This window comes from Opisthocomus hoazin, chromosome 10 (genome assembly GCF_030867145.1).
Source record: "Opisthocomus hoazin isolate bOpiHoa1 chromosome 10, bOpiHoa1.hap1, whole genome shotgun sequence".
Lineage (NCBI taxonomy): Eukaryota > Metazoa > Chordata > Aves > Opisthocomiformes > Opisthocomidae > Opisthocomus > Opisthocomus hoazin.
In genome coordinates, this window is record NC_134423.1 from 15009894 (window position 1) to 15027511 (window position 17618).

The 17618-nt window shown below is 39.8% G+C and overlaps 1 protein-coding gene across 1 annotated transcript in view; it reads left to right on the forward strand.

Moving 5' to 3' along the window:
• Positions 1 to 17618, forward strand: part of TRPM1 (transient receptor potential cation channel subfamily M member 1) — a 98678-nt gene that overhangs the window by 41336 nt on the left and 39724 nt on the right. Inside the window, exons 2-7 of the mRNA XM_075431297.1 lie at positions 7992 to 8071; positions 8887 to 9082; positions 11441 to 11654; positions 13403 to 13527; positions 14229 to 14400; positions 16900 to 17074. Coding sequence (XP_075287412.1) covers positions 7992 to 8071; positions 8887 to 9082; positions 11441 to 11654; positions 13403 to 13527; positions 14229 to 14400; positions 16900 to 17074 — 962 coding nt within the window. The remainder of the gene's footprint in view (positions 1 to 7991; positions 8072 to 8886; positions 9083 to 11440; positions 11655 to 13402; positions 13528 to 14228; positions 14401 to 16899; positions 17075 to 17618) is intronic.

Here is a 17618-nt window from a genome sequence, read left to right on the forward strand (position 1 = left end):
TTTGCCGTGTCTCAAACCATACTATTACATCGCATATGAAAATCAGCATGTTTAACTGGCTTATCAGAAAGAAGTCCATAGAAGTTATCTCTGAACAGGTAACCTCTTACATCAAAGTGGTGCTTATATTTTTAACCTCTTTTCCAAACATCCCACTTTGAATCATTGTTACTGTAATAGTCATTATTCTTAATAATGTGAACTTGAATGACCCAGATATCTCACAGACAGAGGCAATATTCTAGTCCAATTCAATGTTTTTGCATCTGCATCACAAGGTGAAGATTAGTCTCTGCATTTAACATCTATTGACAGTTTTCTAAACCACAGATAACTAGGAGAATTCAGCCCATGACTGGTTTTAGTTAGAGCCATTCATAGGCTTAGTTTTGTAATGGGGGAAGTGTCTTGTTATGTTGGTTATGATTTCACAAGTATTGACGAATTTCACAAAGGAAGATCTGCTGTTGAGGGTTTTGAATCACATTGGTTTTCATGATAATAGCATTTTTCTACTTCAGGTCAGAATAGCCTGTATTAAAGACTCATGGTTAAGAGTAGTTTAAGAGAAATATCCCACACGCATGTAATCTGGAAGAGTCCTGACTTCCTTTAAAACCACACAGTCTTCATGTTAGACAGGGCAGGCAATTGTTACAGTGCAAAAATCATTCCTAAGCCTTGTCAGAGCTAGATATCATTGTCATCTTATATCTTGAAATAAGAATTATTAAAAATGCTCTTATAGAAGAAACCGGCAATGACCAGGCTACTTTGGCTAGCATCATGTTAACAGCTGCTTGCCGTCTCTTGCTGCTCATCCACTCTGCTATATCTGGCCTCTTGAGAATGGTTACTTGTAGGCAGGGATGACTCCACTACCCATAAAGTTGCTCAACGCTTCCCATCCTAGCATCTTGATTTGTGTTTGTTGTAACTCTGCCACTCATTAAGATCTTGGAGTAAAACTGGCTATATGGAATGTCTGCAGACTGAAAGTTTTTGGGAGAAAAAATTTGCAACAGATCTCAGATAGGAGGCTAAGTATAGATACGTGTCTGTGTTCCTTTTCTCCCTAGCATCTAGATCACAGGGCTAAAGGCAAGAGGAGGATTGGGCAAGTTAGTAACAGAACCGGAATAGGCAGCAAATGGAGATTATGTATTATTGTTAAAATTTCTTAGAAAATATCTTCCCTACAATTCGGTTCAGTAAGGAATGGGGCTGAGCTGTTGCAGGAATGTCTTTTGCTACCTTAAAATGTGGTAGCTGTGGTGTGCAACCTGGTCAGTGAGTTTCTTTCTGCATTCCACACACACAAAAAATTTCTCCATTGTAAAACTACACAAGGTATGTTCTCGACAGGCAAGCACTGAACCAAGCTGTCCTGTTATATGCTCTGACTGGTTGTTTAGTTGCTCTATTTTAGTTGCATTAGCTGTACAGTTACATTAATGCTGAGCTGTGCCCAAGCAGCTGTGCCTGCCTCTCATTAGGGTGTCTGAGCTTGTCCAACACACTTTACAATGTGCCTCCATGGACTGTATGCTGGAGCTCAGTATATCCATGTCAGAGCAAACCAGGTCTGCTGTGGTGTTGAGGCTATAGCTGTTTTTCACACCTCTAAGCCTCTGGGGAAAAGCTGTGTGCGTCTAAGAGATACAGCACAGCTGTGTTAATTTTGAAAAGAGAGCTTGTTCTTTCCTTTTGTAAACTGTGTCCTTCAGTTAATGAATGTGGAGACAAAATTATTCTTATTTCAGCAGATGTTTGTTGTGTGCCTCACCAGCAGGCCAGGAACACAAAGCATAATGAAGGCATGAAAGCTCGTTATAGCTCTCTGTGCAGTGCAGCACTGCTTATCGGTCTCCACATCAGCAGGAGTGATTTCTGGCCTCAATTTGAAAGAACAACATTGCTTATTGAGACTGCCATCCTGCCTGTTGTGTGTTAGTCTCAACCACAGAGCAAATGGTTCCCTGACGAGGTTGTTACAATAGCACGGGTTCAAACTGAACCGTGTGAAAAATACAGTAGGGTGAGAATAAGAATTGTCTTGAGGAAATAGTCCTTTATTTGAAAGAATCTTACAACTGTTACAAATCCCTTCTTGATGCTATACTGATTAGCAAACAGCATGACAGATCATCTTCTTGTTGGTTATTTTTCAGTACTTTATATTCTAATAATTGCTAAAACTATTATCAGTTGTACAAATATCTATTTTTTATGTAACTCATGCAAACTAGTGTTTTAGAAATTTAGTTTAGATTCACAGGCTGTCACCGTGTTCTGTAGTTGAGGACATTGTTCATGGCTCTGACTCCCTAGTGACATAACACAAATTTAAAATAGCATTATGGTTTTATGCCCTGTGTTTCTTATCAATGAACAACTTGGTAAAATCTTACCAGTTCAGGAGTGGCTACAAAAATTGTTATTAGTATTTGTCACATAATTCAGAGTATTTTTTTCCAAGCAAGAACACTGTTATCAGGAGGACAATTGTTCTGGGTAGAACTAATCACCTGAAAGGTCAATTAGTTGGGCACTTTGAAAAACTGTTCCTTCAAAGTGAAGAAGAGTGATGGATAGTGTAATTGGGATGTTGTATTTAAAGGCAGTGCAAAACAGATCTCTTTCTAGAATCAGTTCATAAGTACCAGATAACAACAACATACTGCAAGCTAAAGACGGATTACCGAGAAATGTTCTAAGACAGCGTGAACAGGGTTACAGCTGAATGTTTCCATGAATGACAATAATCAAACCACAACTTCACAAGATGTTGGTGAAAGTAATTTGTATTATTCCACAGATGTGAGCTCTGCTGCCCAGCCAACTCCATTTTTGTATTATTCTGTGCTTGATTTAGCCTGAACAGCTTTGTCAAATGCTGTATTATGCATGACACGCATTCATTTGGTCCCCTGCCTACTCCCCCATTGCATCTGTGTGCCAGGCACTGTCTGCTGTGTCTGATCCCTGTACAGGGCTCTGTGCACCAAGCACTGCTGTTTGCATGCCTGCTTGTCTGCTGACCAGCTGTGCCCGGGACAGGCAGAGCCTCACTGGAGGGCAGCAGCTGGGGAGCATGTGCTCTTTAGTAGGGCTCCAGGTGACAAAGAGCTGTCCTACAGCAGATGCTCTCTAGTTGCAAGATAAGGCCAAAGCCCCCCACCCTGTCCTCTGACCAAGTCCAGCATGTCAAGCCATCCAGCAAAGATGTGTGTCCCTGTTGCACAGAGCATCTCTCTTTGGGGATTGTGGCAGTTGAGAGGGCTGACTACACTGACTTTAGGTCTGGTTGAGTTTGGGCTCCATTGACACTATGACTCTCATCCTTCCCCCAGTTTCACCTCCCAGATTCTTTCACTTCCTTTGGTGGTAGTTTTATCATTATGATTATTCACAGACACTAAATACTGCTGCTGTCCTGCAGAGGTATATGGGAACAGAAATTCACAGCTTGTGATGGCACAATGGCATGTAACAGTTTGTAGCACGAGATTTCCAGTGGCTTTGCTCTCCGTTTTGGTTCCAACCCTGGATTTTCACCAAAGGTGCGTTGGTCCAGAGCACAGCTCCTGCTCTTGCCTGAAGCTGCAGTGAAACAGGGCTGTGGGATCTGTTTGGTACAGCCTGAAATTCAGGCCCAGTACTTGTTTATTGAATGGCTGGTTATATGTGAAGTGAAATATATAAAATTTAGTGTTCATTTAGCTGCAAACTGGAATTGTCTGTGTGTGTGGTAAGAGAAAATTTTCTCTTCAGTTACTGCATATCTGCAGCCCTAGATATGCACGTTTCTCAGAAAATAGTGTAGTTTGTTTCTGATAGTCAAAGGACAGCTGGTCTTTGTAGAAATAGTTGTTGTGTTTATTAATGGCTGTATTAGAAAGGTGACTAGTTGTTTAGGCCCTTGATTTTGTTAACTCATGATTTACAAACCAACAACACTGATTTCCATTCCTTTCTGCAGGAGGACCTTCTGCAGCAGGATAGCTTATTTTAATGCTACAGAGAACTAACAAATCCATAAAGTGGAATAATATAAACCCAGTGTTAATTAATACTGTTGCTGGGCAACATATTGATTTCTAGACTGAAGACCAAGAATTAGCAGTAGTTTTGTTTTATCATAATTTAGGAGACTTGTCGGTTTTCATAAAGGAGAACAAATATGCTACTGAACATCTGAAATGTGCTTTTTTTTCCCCAAAATTAGGTTTTGATTAGTACATTCAGGATTTGCAGTGATAAGCAGGATTGAACTTCACTACTATCAACAAGTTGGGATTTTGCTTTTTTTGTGATTCTTAGAGGTGAATGGAAAACGTGCAGCATTTTTTAGTGCCATAATCTTGCTGGCAGCAACTGTTTGTCAGCCTAATATTCCCACAGAGTGTTGGTCTGAAAACTGTAGCTGATCTGTCATAGTCCTTTAACAGTTCATCCCTTCCAAGGCTGTTGAAAAGCACTTAGTTTTTTCAAACTCACAAAAGACAGTAAGGGTACTTATATTTTTTCCTCAAGAATGAAATAGATTTCAATCCAGAGAGAGAAATGTACAGAATCTGTAGCAAATAAGTGATACAGTGCTCATTTTCTGACAGTGAATGTTTCTGCTCAAGTATTTGCACTGGATTATAATGAAGCTTTGGTTAAGCAGATTAAATAGACAAAAGCAGTGAAACTTCAAAGGCTGACCAAAAGTGCTGAGGTCTTATTTCCCCGGTCTGTAATGCCTGCTTTTGCCTTCCTCTCATTAGCACAGAAAAATAAGCCAGTAGAGTTGTCCAACTGTAGTGCCTATAGTGACCGATATTCTAATGGGGTTTTTAGGTGTAAGGTTTTTTCAATGTAGCAGTAGGTAACAGACCGCCTATGACAGGCTTTTAAGAACAACAGCACAGCTGAGAGCTCAGCTGTATTGTAGACCTCATTTTAGATACCAAGATGTAAAAGCTTCCTTCCAAACACAGGTATTAAGTGTGTGACTTAATCCAGTGGTTAATTGACTGTTTACACATGAAGCACACAAAATAGCAAAGGAAACTCTGTTCTTTGGTAAGCTATAAGGAATAAGGTAAAGTAGTACTCAATAACATGGTATAAAAATCTAGGCTGTTTTGATATTTCTAGCTTTTGTTTTCCAGTGTTCTCTACAGAACAGTTAAATGTGCAGCATCTGTTTACCATTTATATTTTGAAGAGTGTTTTCTGTGCTGTGGGATTGATTGGGGCATTTGTGTCAGTCAATGAGTTATCAGAGACCACACAGAAGTCTAAAAGTTTATTTGGGGAAAAAAGTGGATATGTTTAAAATATATAAAATAATAATGAAACCCAAATTAATTAAAAATTAATTTTAAATTAAAATATATAGTTTAAAAGGCAGATAAATTATGTAACCTCTGTAACAGGTTCCTGTTGAGCTCATTTTATAACGTAAAGGTCATGAGCTAGTATGGTTACACCAGTAACAACACTGGACATAGTCATAAAACAGCAGTGAATTTGCATACTGTGTGGCTTTGGATTAATTCCGATCAAACAGTTTTTGGCTCTCTGAATATTTTGAACAGCCTGAACACCTGTGAATTAGCAAAATCCGGTTTTGAACAGGCAAATGGCATTTGTTTGATGTAGCCACCCACCTCCTCATACCACAGACCCTCATGGATGTCCCTGTCTTGGGTGTTGTCTTCTCTACTTTTCTAGGACTGCACCTCAGTAACTATGCTCTGATGCTATAAAACTAAAGCATTTTCTGAGCTCTGTTTCTAATAATACTATTGCTAAAACTTGTCGTCTTGCCAGAAAGAATATAAAAAGAACCTTGTAAATATTTTTGGGAACAAAGGCTTTTGAGGTTCATTTGAAGAATCCCAGCATCACAGCATGGTAGGGGTTGGAAGGGACCTCTGTGGGTCATCTAGTCCAACCCCCCTGCCAAAGCAGGGTCACCTAGAGCAGGCTGCGCAGGACCTTGTCCAGACGGGTCTTGAATATCTCCAGAGAAGGAGAAGAAGGAAAGTATGGAGTCGAAACAGGAAAGCTCACAAAGTCACATGGCCTTTAGTTATTAAATTTAATACTCTCTTCCTTCAAAATTTGCTACATAATCAAGCTCTTTGTACTAAATGGCTGAAATATATGCCTTGTCATTAAGGAAGCAAGTGACATTGTAAGCTGCATGAAGTTTTGTCTAATGAGTTCTTGCTCTGTGCTGCTATGAGCTCCCCAACAACTTTAAAATGAAATGAGGTGATTCTGCCTTGGTAACCATCTGTAGGTATATTAGAGTGGAGGGCAGAAGTGCAGGATCTCCTAGGCCACTGACCATCAAGGCATTCTGGCTCACAGACACCTGAAAGAGGAAAATATTTACGTACCTGGACAGATTATGAACAGCTCTTTGATGAAGTAGAAGCTTGGGTTTGCAATTTACTTGCAATTATATGCAATGAGGGAACTTCAGTTCATCTCCTAGTATTTCAGACATCATGGAGGAAACAAAGAAGACAGACAGGAACTAACAAGTTGACAAACAAAGGAACTTCAGAGACAGCTCTTGCCTCACACAAGAAAAAAAGATGAACTACCACACCCTCTATTCATCATGTTGTAGACTGTGCAGCACTTAAGGGGCTAGTCCAGTCTCGAAGCTATTACCAGACAGGCTGACAGAGCATTCATTCAACAGAAATCTGCAGCTGACTTAAGTCAGGAAATCAGCAAGGTTTTTAGTTATTTCTCTAGGAAAGGTCCGTGTTTTCTGTTGAAGGCACCCTGAAAGTTCTTGTGTCATTTTTAGCTTTTGTCTCAGCAAAAATTTCATTCCATTTCCACAGAGGAAACTAGAGCAAAACATATGACATTTGCTTGCTACTTGAAAAATTAATTAAGCCACAATTCTCTAATTCAAACTCAGAAAAAGCAGCTTTCATCAGCAAGGCAAAGACATCAGTGTCATCGAATCATGAGGGTTTTTTAGTATTTTTCATTTCTTTAAAATTAGAAGGCTGCTTTTGAGTTCACTTTTTAAAATTCACCACTAAATGTTGGTTTATTATTGCAATCATGATGATACTTTGCCTTATTGATGGTTGCAGGGACAGAGAAGGCCTGGGCTCGGCAAGTAAAAGGCTATGGGAAAGTGGCCTGCAGCTGTTTCTGAGCTCACTCCCTTCCACGTTCCCAAGCTCAACTGGACTACACTTCTGCAACAGACTTTCTAACCACATTGCGCAGATCTATGATTTTGTTCTAGCTTGCCTACATGTCATTGTTTTTAAAATGGCTGTGAGCTTGGTCTAATTTCCAGTTTGCAAACACAGTTTTATTTTGTCTTCAAGGTTGTTTTCCTCCTTCTGTTCAACAGATACACTATGTCTGAAGAGTTTGTACTTTTTGTTTCAAATGTTCTTTCAATTTAAGGAATGCCTCCTCCTGAGACATGTCTTGCTAAGAGTAAGATGCCTTAGGATTGACTGGAACTCAATTTACAACAGGAAAAATTCTATTTTGAGAAGATTGTTAATCAAGCAGGGAAAGTTTTTGGGAAGCAATTTCTACATACAAGGAACAATACTAAAGTATTATTTGGAGTAAATAGTATTAATCTATTTATTGTCACAATTTATGATGGTTTTCTGTACTACTTTGAGTCCATTTACTGTTTACTGAAATAGGAAGAAGCAGCTGCATTTTTTGGAAGACCTTCACATAAACATTGTAACTTCAAGACCAGTATCTTTGCACATAAAGGTTTCTACATACATTTGAGGTTTGAATTTTATCCAAATCATGGAAAATTCACGTCGCCTACTTGCTTCACGAGTGGATGTATCTGGTGTTCAAAAGTGATGTAATGAATTCAGTGCTTGTTTTTAAAAACAGTAGCTGAAAATAGGAGGCAAACGTTACTATATCTGTCACACAGAAATATTTCAGTACGTTTCTTCTTATTTTTTCTTCCTTTAAAGGGTCAAAAGGCTTGGATAGAGAAGACCTTTTCAAAAAGAGAATGCATCTATGTAATTGCCAACAACAAAGACATTAGCAGGTAACATTTGAAGTTTTTGTTTTGGCCAACAGAAGAGGTTAATACTGAAGAAACTGGACTTGATTTGGATTTAGACATGTGAAACTGAGACCCAGTTTACTCACTGCCCTTAAAAGGAGATGGTAGGGGAAGAAAAGTGCAAGACATGCTTGCACTCGAATCTGTACAGAGCCATGGGACATGTTGTACAGAGATGATAAGGCTGGTCAGCAGGAGAGGCAGTGACATTTTAGTTCCTAGCTTTGCAAACCAGAGCATAAATTCATACTGAATTCTGAAAGCAACGGTGAAATAATGTGCACTGTGAAGCAAGTGGTACCATTCTTCACAGTTGGTATGACATTGCCAATAACAATACTATACAGGGGGACTCGAAATCTTAGTCCAAATATTGTTATTACTGCTACTGCATGGGCTAGCTAAATTGTGGTCCAGCTTTTTTGGATCGTGTAACAGTTTATGTCATGTGCTAGCTGTTACCTCTGAGTAAGAAGCAGATGGTCACTGCTTCTGTTCTGCATTCTTCCTCCTTCCCTGTCCTTTAGCCAAGAACAGCTTTCCAGTGTATAACAAAAGTGAAGTGAAATTTTTTTATCTTTGCTTGTTAAGAAACACCTGTGGGCTGGTAGTTCTGGCATATGTGTGTATCCAAATACAACAGATATGACCTAGGAGTGGTGTTTCTATGATTCATGTAAACCAAGGCATGGTCAGTTGAAAATCTAATTTCTTATTTATTCTTTTTTTTGTTTTTCAAATCATCATCCAATCTTGAAGATACTGTAATCAAAGTCACTTCAAATTTTAACTTACAGGTGCTGCTGTGGCCAGCTCATTAACCAACATATTCCACCTCCTCCAAGTATAACAGCTAATAAAAATGGAGAAGAAACTAAGCAAGTGGAAGCTCAGACAGAGAAATGGTCTGTCAGTAAACACACCCAAACATACCCAACTGATTCCTATGGAAACCTTGAATTCCAGGGAGGAGGACATTCAAACAAGGCCATGGTAAGGAGCATAGGCTCTCAGGCATTTACCTGGTATGTTAGCATAATAGATATGTGTCAGGATTCCACCTCACTCCGTGCATAATCCATTGAAATCAAAGGAGGTCTCTGCTGTCTCAGAAATGTGAGAGAGAATAGGCAAGAGAAAAATAATACCGACTTAGGAAGCACCTTATAATGTTTTCATGAAACAGTTTCATTGAAGTTACTATTCAGTAACTGTCAGCTAAGAAGGCAGCTGCATGTGTTGATGCCCAAGAGTCCATCTGTTTGTATTAGATTTGTGGGCCAAATAACCCAGCATGGATACAGATTTTTTCCTAAGGTTTGAAGTCTAATAAAAATGGAAATTAATCTTGCCTTCTTGAAAGACGGAGATCTGACAGAGCTCGAAAATGGATTGTTGTGTTGTTTTGGTTTGGCCTGGATAAATGCCAGGTGCCCACCAAAACCACTCTATCACTCCACCTCCTCAACTGGACAGGGGAGAGAAAATACTACGAAAGGCTCGAGGGTTGAGACAAGGACAGGGAGGGATCACTCACCAATTACTGTCATGGACAAAACAGACTGGACTTGGGGAGAAAAAGGAGTTTAATTCATCACCAGTCAAATCAGAGCAGGGTGGTGAGAAATAAATCCAGATCTTAAAACACCTTCCCTGCACCCCTCCTTTCTTCCTGGGCTCAGTTTCACTCCCATTTCTCTCCCTCCTCCCCCTGAGCGGCGCAGGGGGACAGGGAATGGGGGTTACAGTCAGTTCATCACACATTGTCTCTGCCACTCCTTGTCCCTCAGGGGGGAGACTCCTCACACTCTTCCCCTGCTTCAGCATGAGGTCCCTCTCACGGGAGACAGTTCTCCAAAACCTTTTCCAACGTGAGTCCTTCCCATGGGCTTCAGCTCTTCACGAACTGCGCCAGCGTGAGTCCCTTTCACGGGGTGCAGTCCTTTAGGAACAGGCTGCTCCAGTGTGGATCCGCCACGGCATCACAAGCCCTGTCAGCAAACCTGCACCGGCATGGGCTCCTCTCTCCACAGGTCTGCAGGTCCTGGCAGGAGCCTGCTCCAGCGCAGAGATCCCCATGGGGTCACAGCTTCCTTCAGGCATCCACCTGCTCTGGCGTGAGGTTGCTTCCATGGGCTACGGGTGGATATCTGCTCCACCGTGAACCTCCATGGACTGCAGGGGAACAAGCTGCCTCACCATGGTCTTCATCACGAGCTGCAAGGGAAGGCTCTCTGCTTCGACATTTCGAGCACCTCCTCCCCCCTCCTTCTTCACTGACCTTGGTGTCTGCAGAGTTGTTTCTCTCACATCGTCTCATTCCTCTCTCTTCACTGCCATTTCACCCCAGAATTTTCTTCTTCTCTTTCTTAAATATGTTACCACAGAGGTGCTACCACCATCGCTGATTGGCTTGGCCTTGGCCAGTGGTGGGTCCATCTTAGAGCCAGCTAGCACTGGCTTTATCAGACATGGGGGAAGCTTCTCGCAGCTTCTCACAGAAGCCACCCCTATACCCCCCCACTACCAAAACCTTGCCACACAAACCCATAACATGAGTTTTCTTAGCAGTAGAAGTAATAGCAAATCAACCTTCTGCAAAAAATCTCTTTGTGTTTTGCCTCTCTTCTGAACAAATCCGAATCTAGATTTGTTTCTTTGCCCATCTGCTTTCGTATCTCTCTGCTGAGATTGCTACTCAAGACAACCACACTGCTGGTCCAAAACTGGTCCAAAATCTGTGGGAGAGGTTGGTGGGGTTTTTTAGCGGTGGTTTGTTTATTTTTAAAGCAGAAATAAACACAAGTTTATTTGATAGTTTTTGTTGATATAGTAGTTTCAAGAGAAATCACAATGGTGGGACTAAATTGAGAAGCATGCAATTCATTGATTCAGAGGCAGAAATATGTACATCAGGAGTGAATGGGATAAAATGTAACATAAACCTCCTGTTTCTTATGAAGTTTGTTGCTTCTCCTTGGCAGTCAAGCCAAAGGTTTTAGGAACAATACAAAACACAAAACAACTTCCAGTCATTTTAAATAGGTAGCTTCCAGCAATGGAGATTTGTAATAAGAGTTTAGGATCACTTGATTGCAGTCAATTTTGCAGATGAAGATAGGAAAGTGGTGCTTTTAAAATTCATGAAGTGAATTGTAATTTCTCAATAGCAAAGTAATAGGTTTCAACCTGTTTTTTCTAATCATAAGCAGCAGAGAAATTTAATAATATATTGCTTGAAAACTGTAAAACTTTCTTCAAGATGGAAGGCTTAATATAACTATTCTTTGCTCAGTCAATAGACAATTTACAGAGCAGACGAGTGATAATATTACACATTGCTCTTTGCAGTATATCCGTGTGTCATATGACACTAAACCAGATTCTCTGCTGCACCTCATGGTGAAAGACTGGCAACTAGAACTGCCCAAACTCTTAATCTCTGTCCATGGAGGCCTCCAGAATTTTGAAATGCAACCCAAATTAAAGCAAGTATTTGGAAAAGGTCTGATAAAGGCTGCCATGACCACAGGAGCTTGGATTTTCACTGGAGGTGTTAGTACAGGTAAGCAATTACCAGCACTTTGAGTTTACTTAAGAATTCAGTGATGTTTATTCACTAATCTTTCCTACAGGCAGAAGATTTAGATCTACATGAATGAGTCATTAGCCACTAGACCAAAAAAAGGAGCATTGTAATCATTTGTGTTAATCTCCTGCACAGCCCAGACCATAAGATTTTCGTGGTCAATATCGATTTCCATTACTCAGTGTTTCCCCTGAAAAAAATTTTCATCCTTGATTTCAGTAGCGAGGAATCTACCAGTAGTTATAATACATTTTTTTTCAGTGATTGGTTGTCCTAGCAGTTAAGAAATCTCCTACTCCAGATATGCCTAGCTTTGGCTTCTTACTGTTTTTTTGTACAGAGATCTTTCTGTTACTAAAAGTGTATTTCCTGAGCATATTTTCACACACAGCATTTTTGTCAAACTGCACAGGCTGAGTTCTGTAAAACGCTCACACTAAGCATGTTTTCCAGTCCTTCAGTCATTATCACACCTCTGCTTTGAACTCTTTAATTTTTTAACAGCCTTCTTGAAGTTTGCACGCTGCAATTTTTTGAGACAGTGCTTGGTGAAGCTTTTAATCCCTGAAGTAAAACAGCCTTTCTGCTTCCATTTGACATGTCCCTGTTCATACAGCCAAGGACTGAGTTACCCTTTAGGCTGTGTGAGTTCTCTGAGAATTAGTGATCAATTGATAATCCACCTTAAGTGCCATGTCCCTGCATCACTGTCTCCATGGGATCACCCACCACCATGCATGCACACGCTCTGTCTTGTAATTATATACAGCATTTTTTCTTAAATTAATGACTGTAAATTAGCAATCTTGAAACAGAAGCCTAAAGTCAGTTGTAAATGTCTCTACTTGAAGACATTGCAATCTCCTGTTTGCATTTTCCTCCAGTCTTCTGGCCACCTGAAACAGTTTAATGTTTCTGTGTTTTCTTTTTGACCATATCTAAAACATCAGTTTTACAGCAACTCCACGTAACTGCACCAGGAGGTCTTTAGCACTGTTCCTGGATTCTGTTAGAAAAATGGTCTGATACGATGTGCAAAATTTGAAAGACTGTTGAAAAACAGCTGTTTTGATAATTCCCTAAATATTGTTACATTTTGAAACCAGTTGGTTTCTAGTTCATTTCATTGATGTTGTTTATATTAATTCTGAGTGATCTTCAAAAAACAATCAGATGCAAACTTTCATTATAACATTTCTATAACAATATCTTTATTTAGCTGAAATAAATCTTTATATCAAGTTTTCTCAGAAAACTATGTAAGATAAGAATGAATTCCTTCGACTTTTGTTTCACAAGAAAGGTCTGATGTCTTTAAGGGAAGGTGATGATTGCTATTCGGAAAAATTTTTAAGTGAAAAAGTGTTTCTTAGATAACTGTAGAGTTGGGGGTTTTTGCTTGCTTAGACCCAAGTGACAGCATTCCATATGTATTTAGCATTGTGTACAATGAATAATATAATTCCAGACAATGGTATGGACTACACTGTGGCATTGAATTTGGAACAAGGATGTGAAAAGGCCATAGGATTTACATGCAGCTGTTACAAAGCAAAAGCATGGGCCTGTCTGCATTGCATGTTCTATTATAAACCAGAGACACCGGTTTAGTAGTGAAAGCAATCCAGAAAAGCAAGTAGTTCCGTGAGAGGCAAGAAGAAAATTCTGTTGTTTAGTGATCCCTCAAAAGTGCCAAGAATTAATTAAATTAGTTGTACCTGTAGGTGTCATTCGTCATGTGGGAGACGCCTTGAAAGATCATTCTTCCAAATCCAGAGGACGAATATGTGCCATAGGAATTGCACCGTGGGGCATTGTAGAAAACAAGGAAGATCTGATAGGAAAAGATGTAAGTCTTTAAGCAAACTCCTGTGTAATTAGCAATGTCAACTGTGTAACAAAGAATACACTGTTCATCTTTTTGGACTATTAGTATTTTCACTGCTTCTAAGGAATGCCTAAGAGATGGAATTGAACAATTTCTTGAAGAAAAGCTGTGGTTTAAATATATTTATCAGGCTGTCATATATGACCTGAAAGTAAACAGGGAGTTAGTGAGGTTTCCATTGCTTTCAATAGTAGAGGCCTCTCTGTGGTGACAGAGTTTTAGGTCCTAACTTCAGTGTGGCATGCTGAGACTTCTATAAATCATATAAGGGCCTTTATGTGTACAAGACTGGCATTTATTGCAGATGAGTACTCTGCAGTGGCATATTAATTGCTAGAAACTCCAAATGAGAATATATTTTCTAATGCAGTAAGAGGATTATGTAACACAGTGTGTGATCAAGAAGAGTACATTAATGAGCTTAGGGGAACATGCAAGAGAGTGCACAGATGTGACTATCATCCTCCAAAGAAAACACTGCTGTGAATAGTTCAAGTTTTGAATGTAAAAGCAAGCTCAATTTCTAATTCTTCTATTTTTGGTTATAAAGGTCTGATCGATTTGTTTCCTCATAAGGCGTGTGCTTCTGTTGGGTGGTATGGGGGATTTTCACATTTAGTTCTTGGTTCTAATCTAGGTGCATCTATCCTTTTGACACACAGGTAACACGGGTTTACCAAACAATGTCAAACCCTCTAAGTAAGCTCTCCGTGCTCAACAGTTCCCATACCCACTTCATTCTGGCAGACAATGGTACACTAGGTAAATATGGAGCTGAAGTAAAGTTGCGACGTCAGTTGGAAAAACACATTTCCCTCCAGAAGATTAATACACGTAAGTACAGTTGGGCAAACTGTAAAAATAACATCTTAAAGGAAGGGAGGGAAGAAGGGCTTGAAACAGTTCAAGGTATTGAAATTAAATTCTTCTTCAGCTCTTTCTAGCGGGAATTTGATCAGGACTGTGTGACTAAACTAGAACATATGCTGTCTGATAAGTGGTGAAAGAGCCCACATCTAACTGCACGGAAAACCCAGAAAAGTAAGGATTGCACAAAAGGAGGAAGAAAAGTTGACAAATAATGGTGAGGAGAAGCTTCTAAGCAGTAAAAATTTAAGGAAAGGGAAATGTAAAGAGTTTGTGCACTTCTAGCTAGAATTCATAAACATCAGTAAATACACAGGATGGAGTGATTTTGTACAGTTCCTATTTACAGGAATCCTGTGCAGCTCAGTGGTTCCTGATTCCAAATGTTTGTACTAGCATTTTATTTTCTTTTTTACATCAATTTGTTTCATTTCAAATATCACACTCAAAATTCTTTGATCCTCCAGATAAACTCAGCTGGGATTTTGATTTTTAATGAAGCCGTTATCAAGAAAATTTCACATCAGTGCTTTTGTATTTAGAGTTTTGTGCAGTTTTAAAACTTCTGCCAAATGTTACAGCCTCTCTAAAACAACTTTCTTTAATTCTTATGTCATTAGTCAGAAAAAAATCTTTTAAAAGACATCTTTTCATTAACATTTTTGTAGAAAAAAAGACTTTTAAAACTATTAAATAAGTAAAAAAATTTAGTAGCTATAATTTTCCAGCAACTTTAAAAAAACCCAGCACAACGACAACCTAATTAAAAATAGTCCCCAAAAAATTAATAGTCTTTGAATCCACACTTCAGTTAAAAGCTACTAGCTAATAGACAGCAGTTCTACCAGTTGCCTTTCTAACTTCTTACAGATGCCATTGTAACATGTGTAGGCCCATATAAATAAGAAAAAACAAACATTCACAATGACAATTGCATTGAACTTTACAAGTTTCTAATAGCATTTAAGTGCTCTTACAAGTAGAGCAGAAAAATGAAGTAGAGTGCCAGGTAAAGCCGAAAGGTGCAGCTAGAGATCAGCCACAAGATACCTAAGCATTCTGGAAAGCCTTTAAGTACTGCTTTTTACCTATGGTAAGCTTAAGAAACTGAACTCACCAAAATGCTGCCCCTTATCTTTGAGTGTGGAGACAGTGTTGTGCACTGTTGCCCACAGACATTAGAAATAACTAACGTTAGCTATGGTTTTTTCATCTTTGGCTTCTGCAGAAGTGCTCGGAGATTTGGAACATTGTAAAAGGGAGCACTGGCTTGGAAGATAAGGAAGTTATGGCCTAGAGGCAAGATGTTCTGTACCATTTCTTGTAACACCACTGGGACTGGTGATTTTGGTTCTGATTTAAGTAGTGTTTGGTGATTTTTGTCATGAGAAGGGCTAAGTTGGGAATAAACATAGGTATTAAGAGTTCTTTGAAGGGCTGCACTACACCTACTAGTAACAATGTACAGGAAGTTGTTTTGTTTCTTTTTAATCACCTTAAGCACCGGCACCTCTTCTGGATATCTCAGCAGGAATCACCAAGGATTTCATGGACACACAGGCCGGCCCACACTCTGTGACTCCTCCTTAGCAGAGCTGGGGTATACTGACAGAAGGATGTCAGGAAGCTTCTGCTGTTACCGTGCATAGTGTTCCTGTTCTTCCGAGAGCAATGAAGGTTGAAAATACGAACTCTTTCACGTGTTCTCAGCCATACAAAAAAAGTGCATCTTCATTTTAAAGCACTGGTCATTTTACAGATTAAGAACTGAATTCAAATGCTTCTAATAGTGGGATTAGTCAGCCTTCAGGTAACGTTTTGTCCTTCATTTCCCCAAGTATCTTGTGACCAAGGCTACTGAGACCATGTGACCTGTGGGCTTCCCTTTGTCATCCTATGCCTGGAGATCACAGTGAGGCAGGGACAGCAAAGGGATGCTCAGCTGTCGTCTCTTCCATCGGCCAGCCATTTCAACCTCATGATAAAGACACTGATTTAATATTTTTTATCTTAGGAGAAAGCATAGGTATATGTCACCTTACTGAAGACTTTCTGTAGGTGACCAATGAAGAGTTAAAGCATCAAAGACACGGTAGCTGGGAGCCATCCAAGTAACAGTGAAACTGATGAAGTAATAGGAGAATCATGTTAGCTGTTTTATCAGTACATGGTGTCTGTCAAAAGGGATTACAAACTGTTCAACAACACTGAGTGAATAAATGATCAGTATGGAGCTAATGCAAAAGCAAGAGCAGAGACATCTTACTGTTTTCTTTTTGGGGCTATGAAACAGCATGTGGACATTTTTCCTGCTGTTGGCCATGAAATGGCCATAATTTTTCCTAACTGCTCTGGTTTGAAGTGATGCTGTAACACAGAAATAACATCCACTCATAATATCTCAACCTCTTAACCTAAGTTTCAATTAAACTTCTTTTTTTGGTCCTGTTCTTCTGTTTTTTGCAGGGCTGGGACAAGGTGTTCCTGTAGTTGGGCTCATAGTGGAAGGGGGTCCCAATGTGATCTCCATTGTCCTAGAGTGTCTACGAGAAGAACCCCCTCTCCCTGTCGTGATATGTGATGGTAGCGGACGAGCATCGGATATTCTGTCATTTGCACACAAGTATTCAGAAGAAGGAGGGTAAGATTTTGAGATCTTCACCAAAGCTGTGTCTTGCTCAGGAGGACAATGTAGGACTATATGCCTTGCTTTCATTAAAGCTTCATAAAAAAACCTCAGGGACAAAATGCTACGAACAGAGGCATTCTGCTGTCAGTCAACTTTTGTTGCCTGTTTGATCTTAGCCTTGGCATTAATGAGAAGAAATTGTTACCACTTGGAGTGTATTTGATGGTCCATTGGAATAAGCTTGCTTTCAGTGCAGCACACTGTCATACAAGCTCCATCAAAGTTTGCTGCGCTGTACTTAGTGCTGGGTTGGGCATGTTAGAAGCAAGTAACAAGTGGTTCCCAAGAATTACTCTATTTCTCAGGCCAGGGCTGAGGTTAATTAGTGCATGTATTTGAAAAATTTGTATTGCTAGATTCTACTGTGTGGTGTGAACGAGCTTCATTCTCCAAGAGTGCCAGACTAGCTGAAAAAATGTTGGGCTTCCTCCCATGCTCCTGCTAGTTTTTGCATCTACAATAGTTCTTCAGAGCAGTGCTGCCTGATGTCATGAAC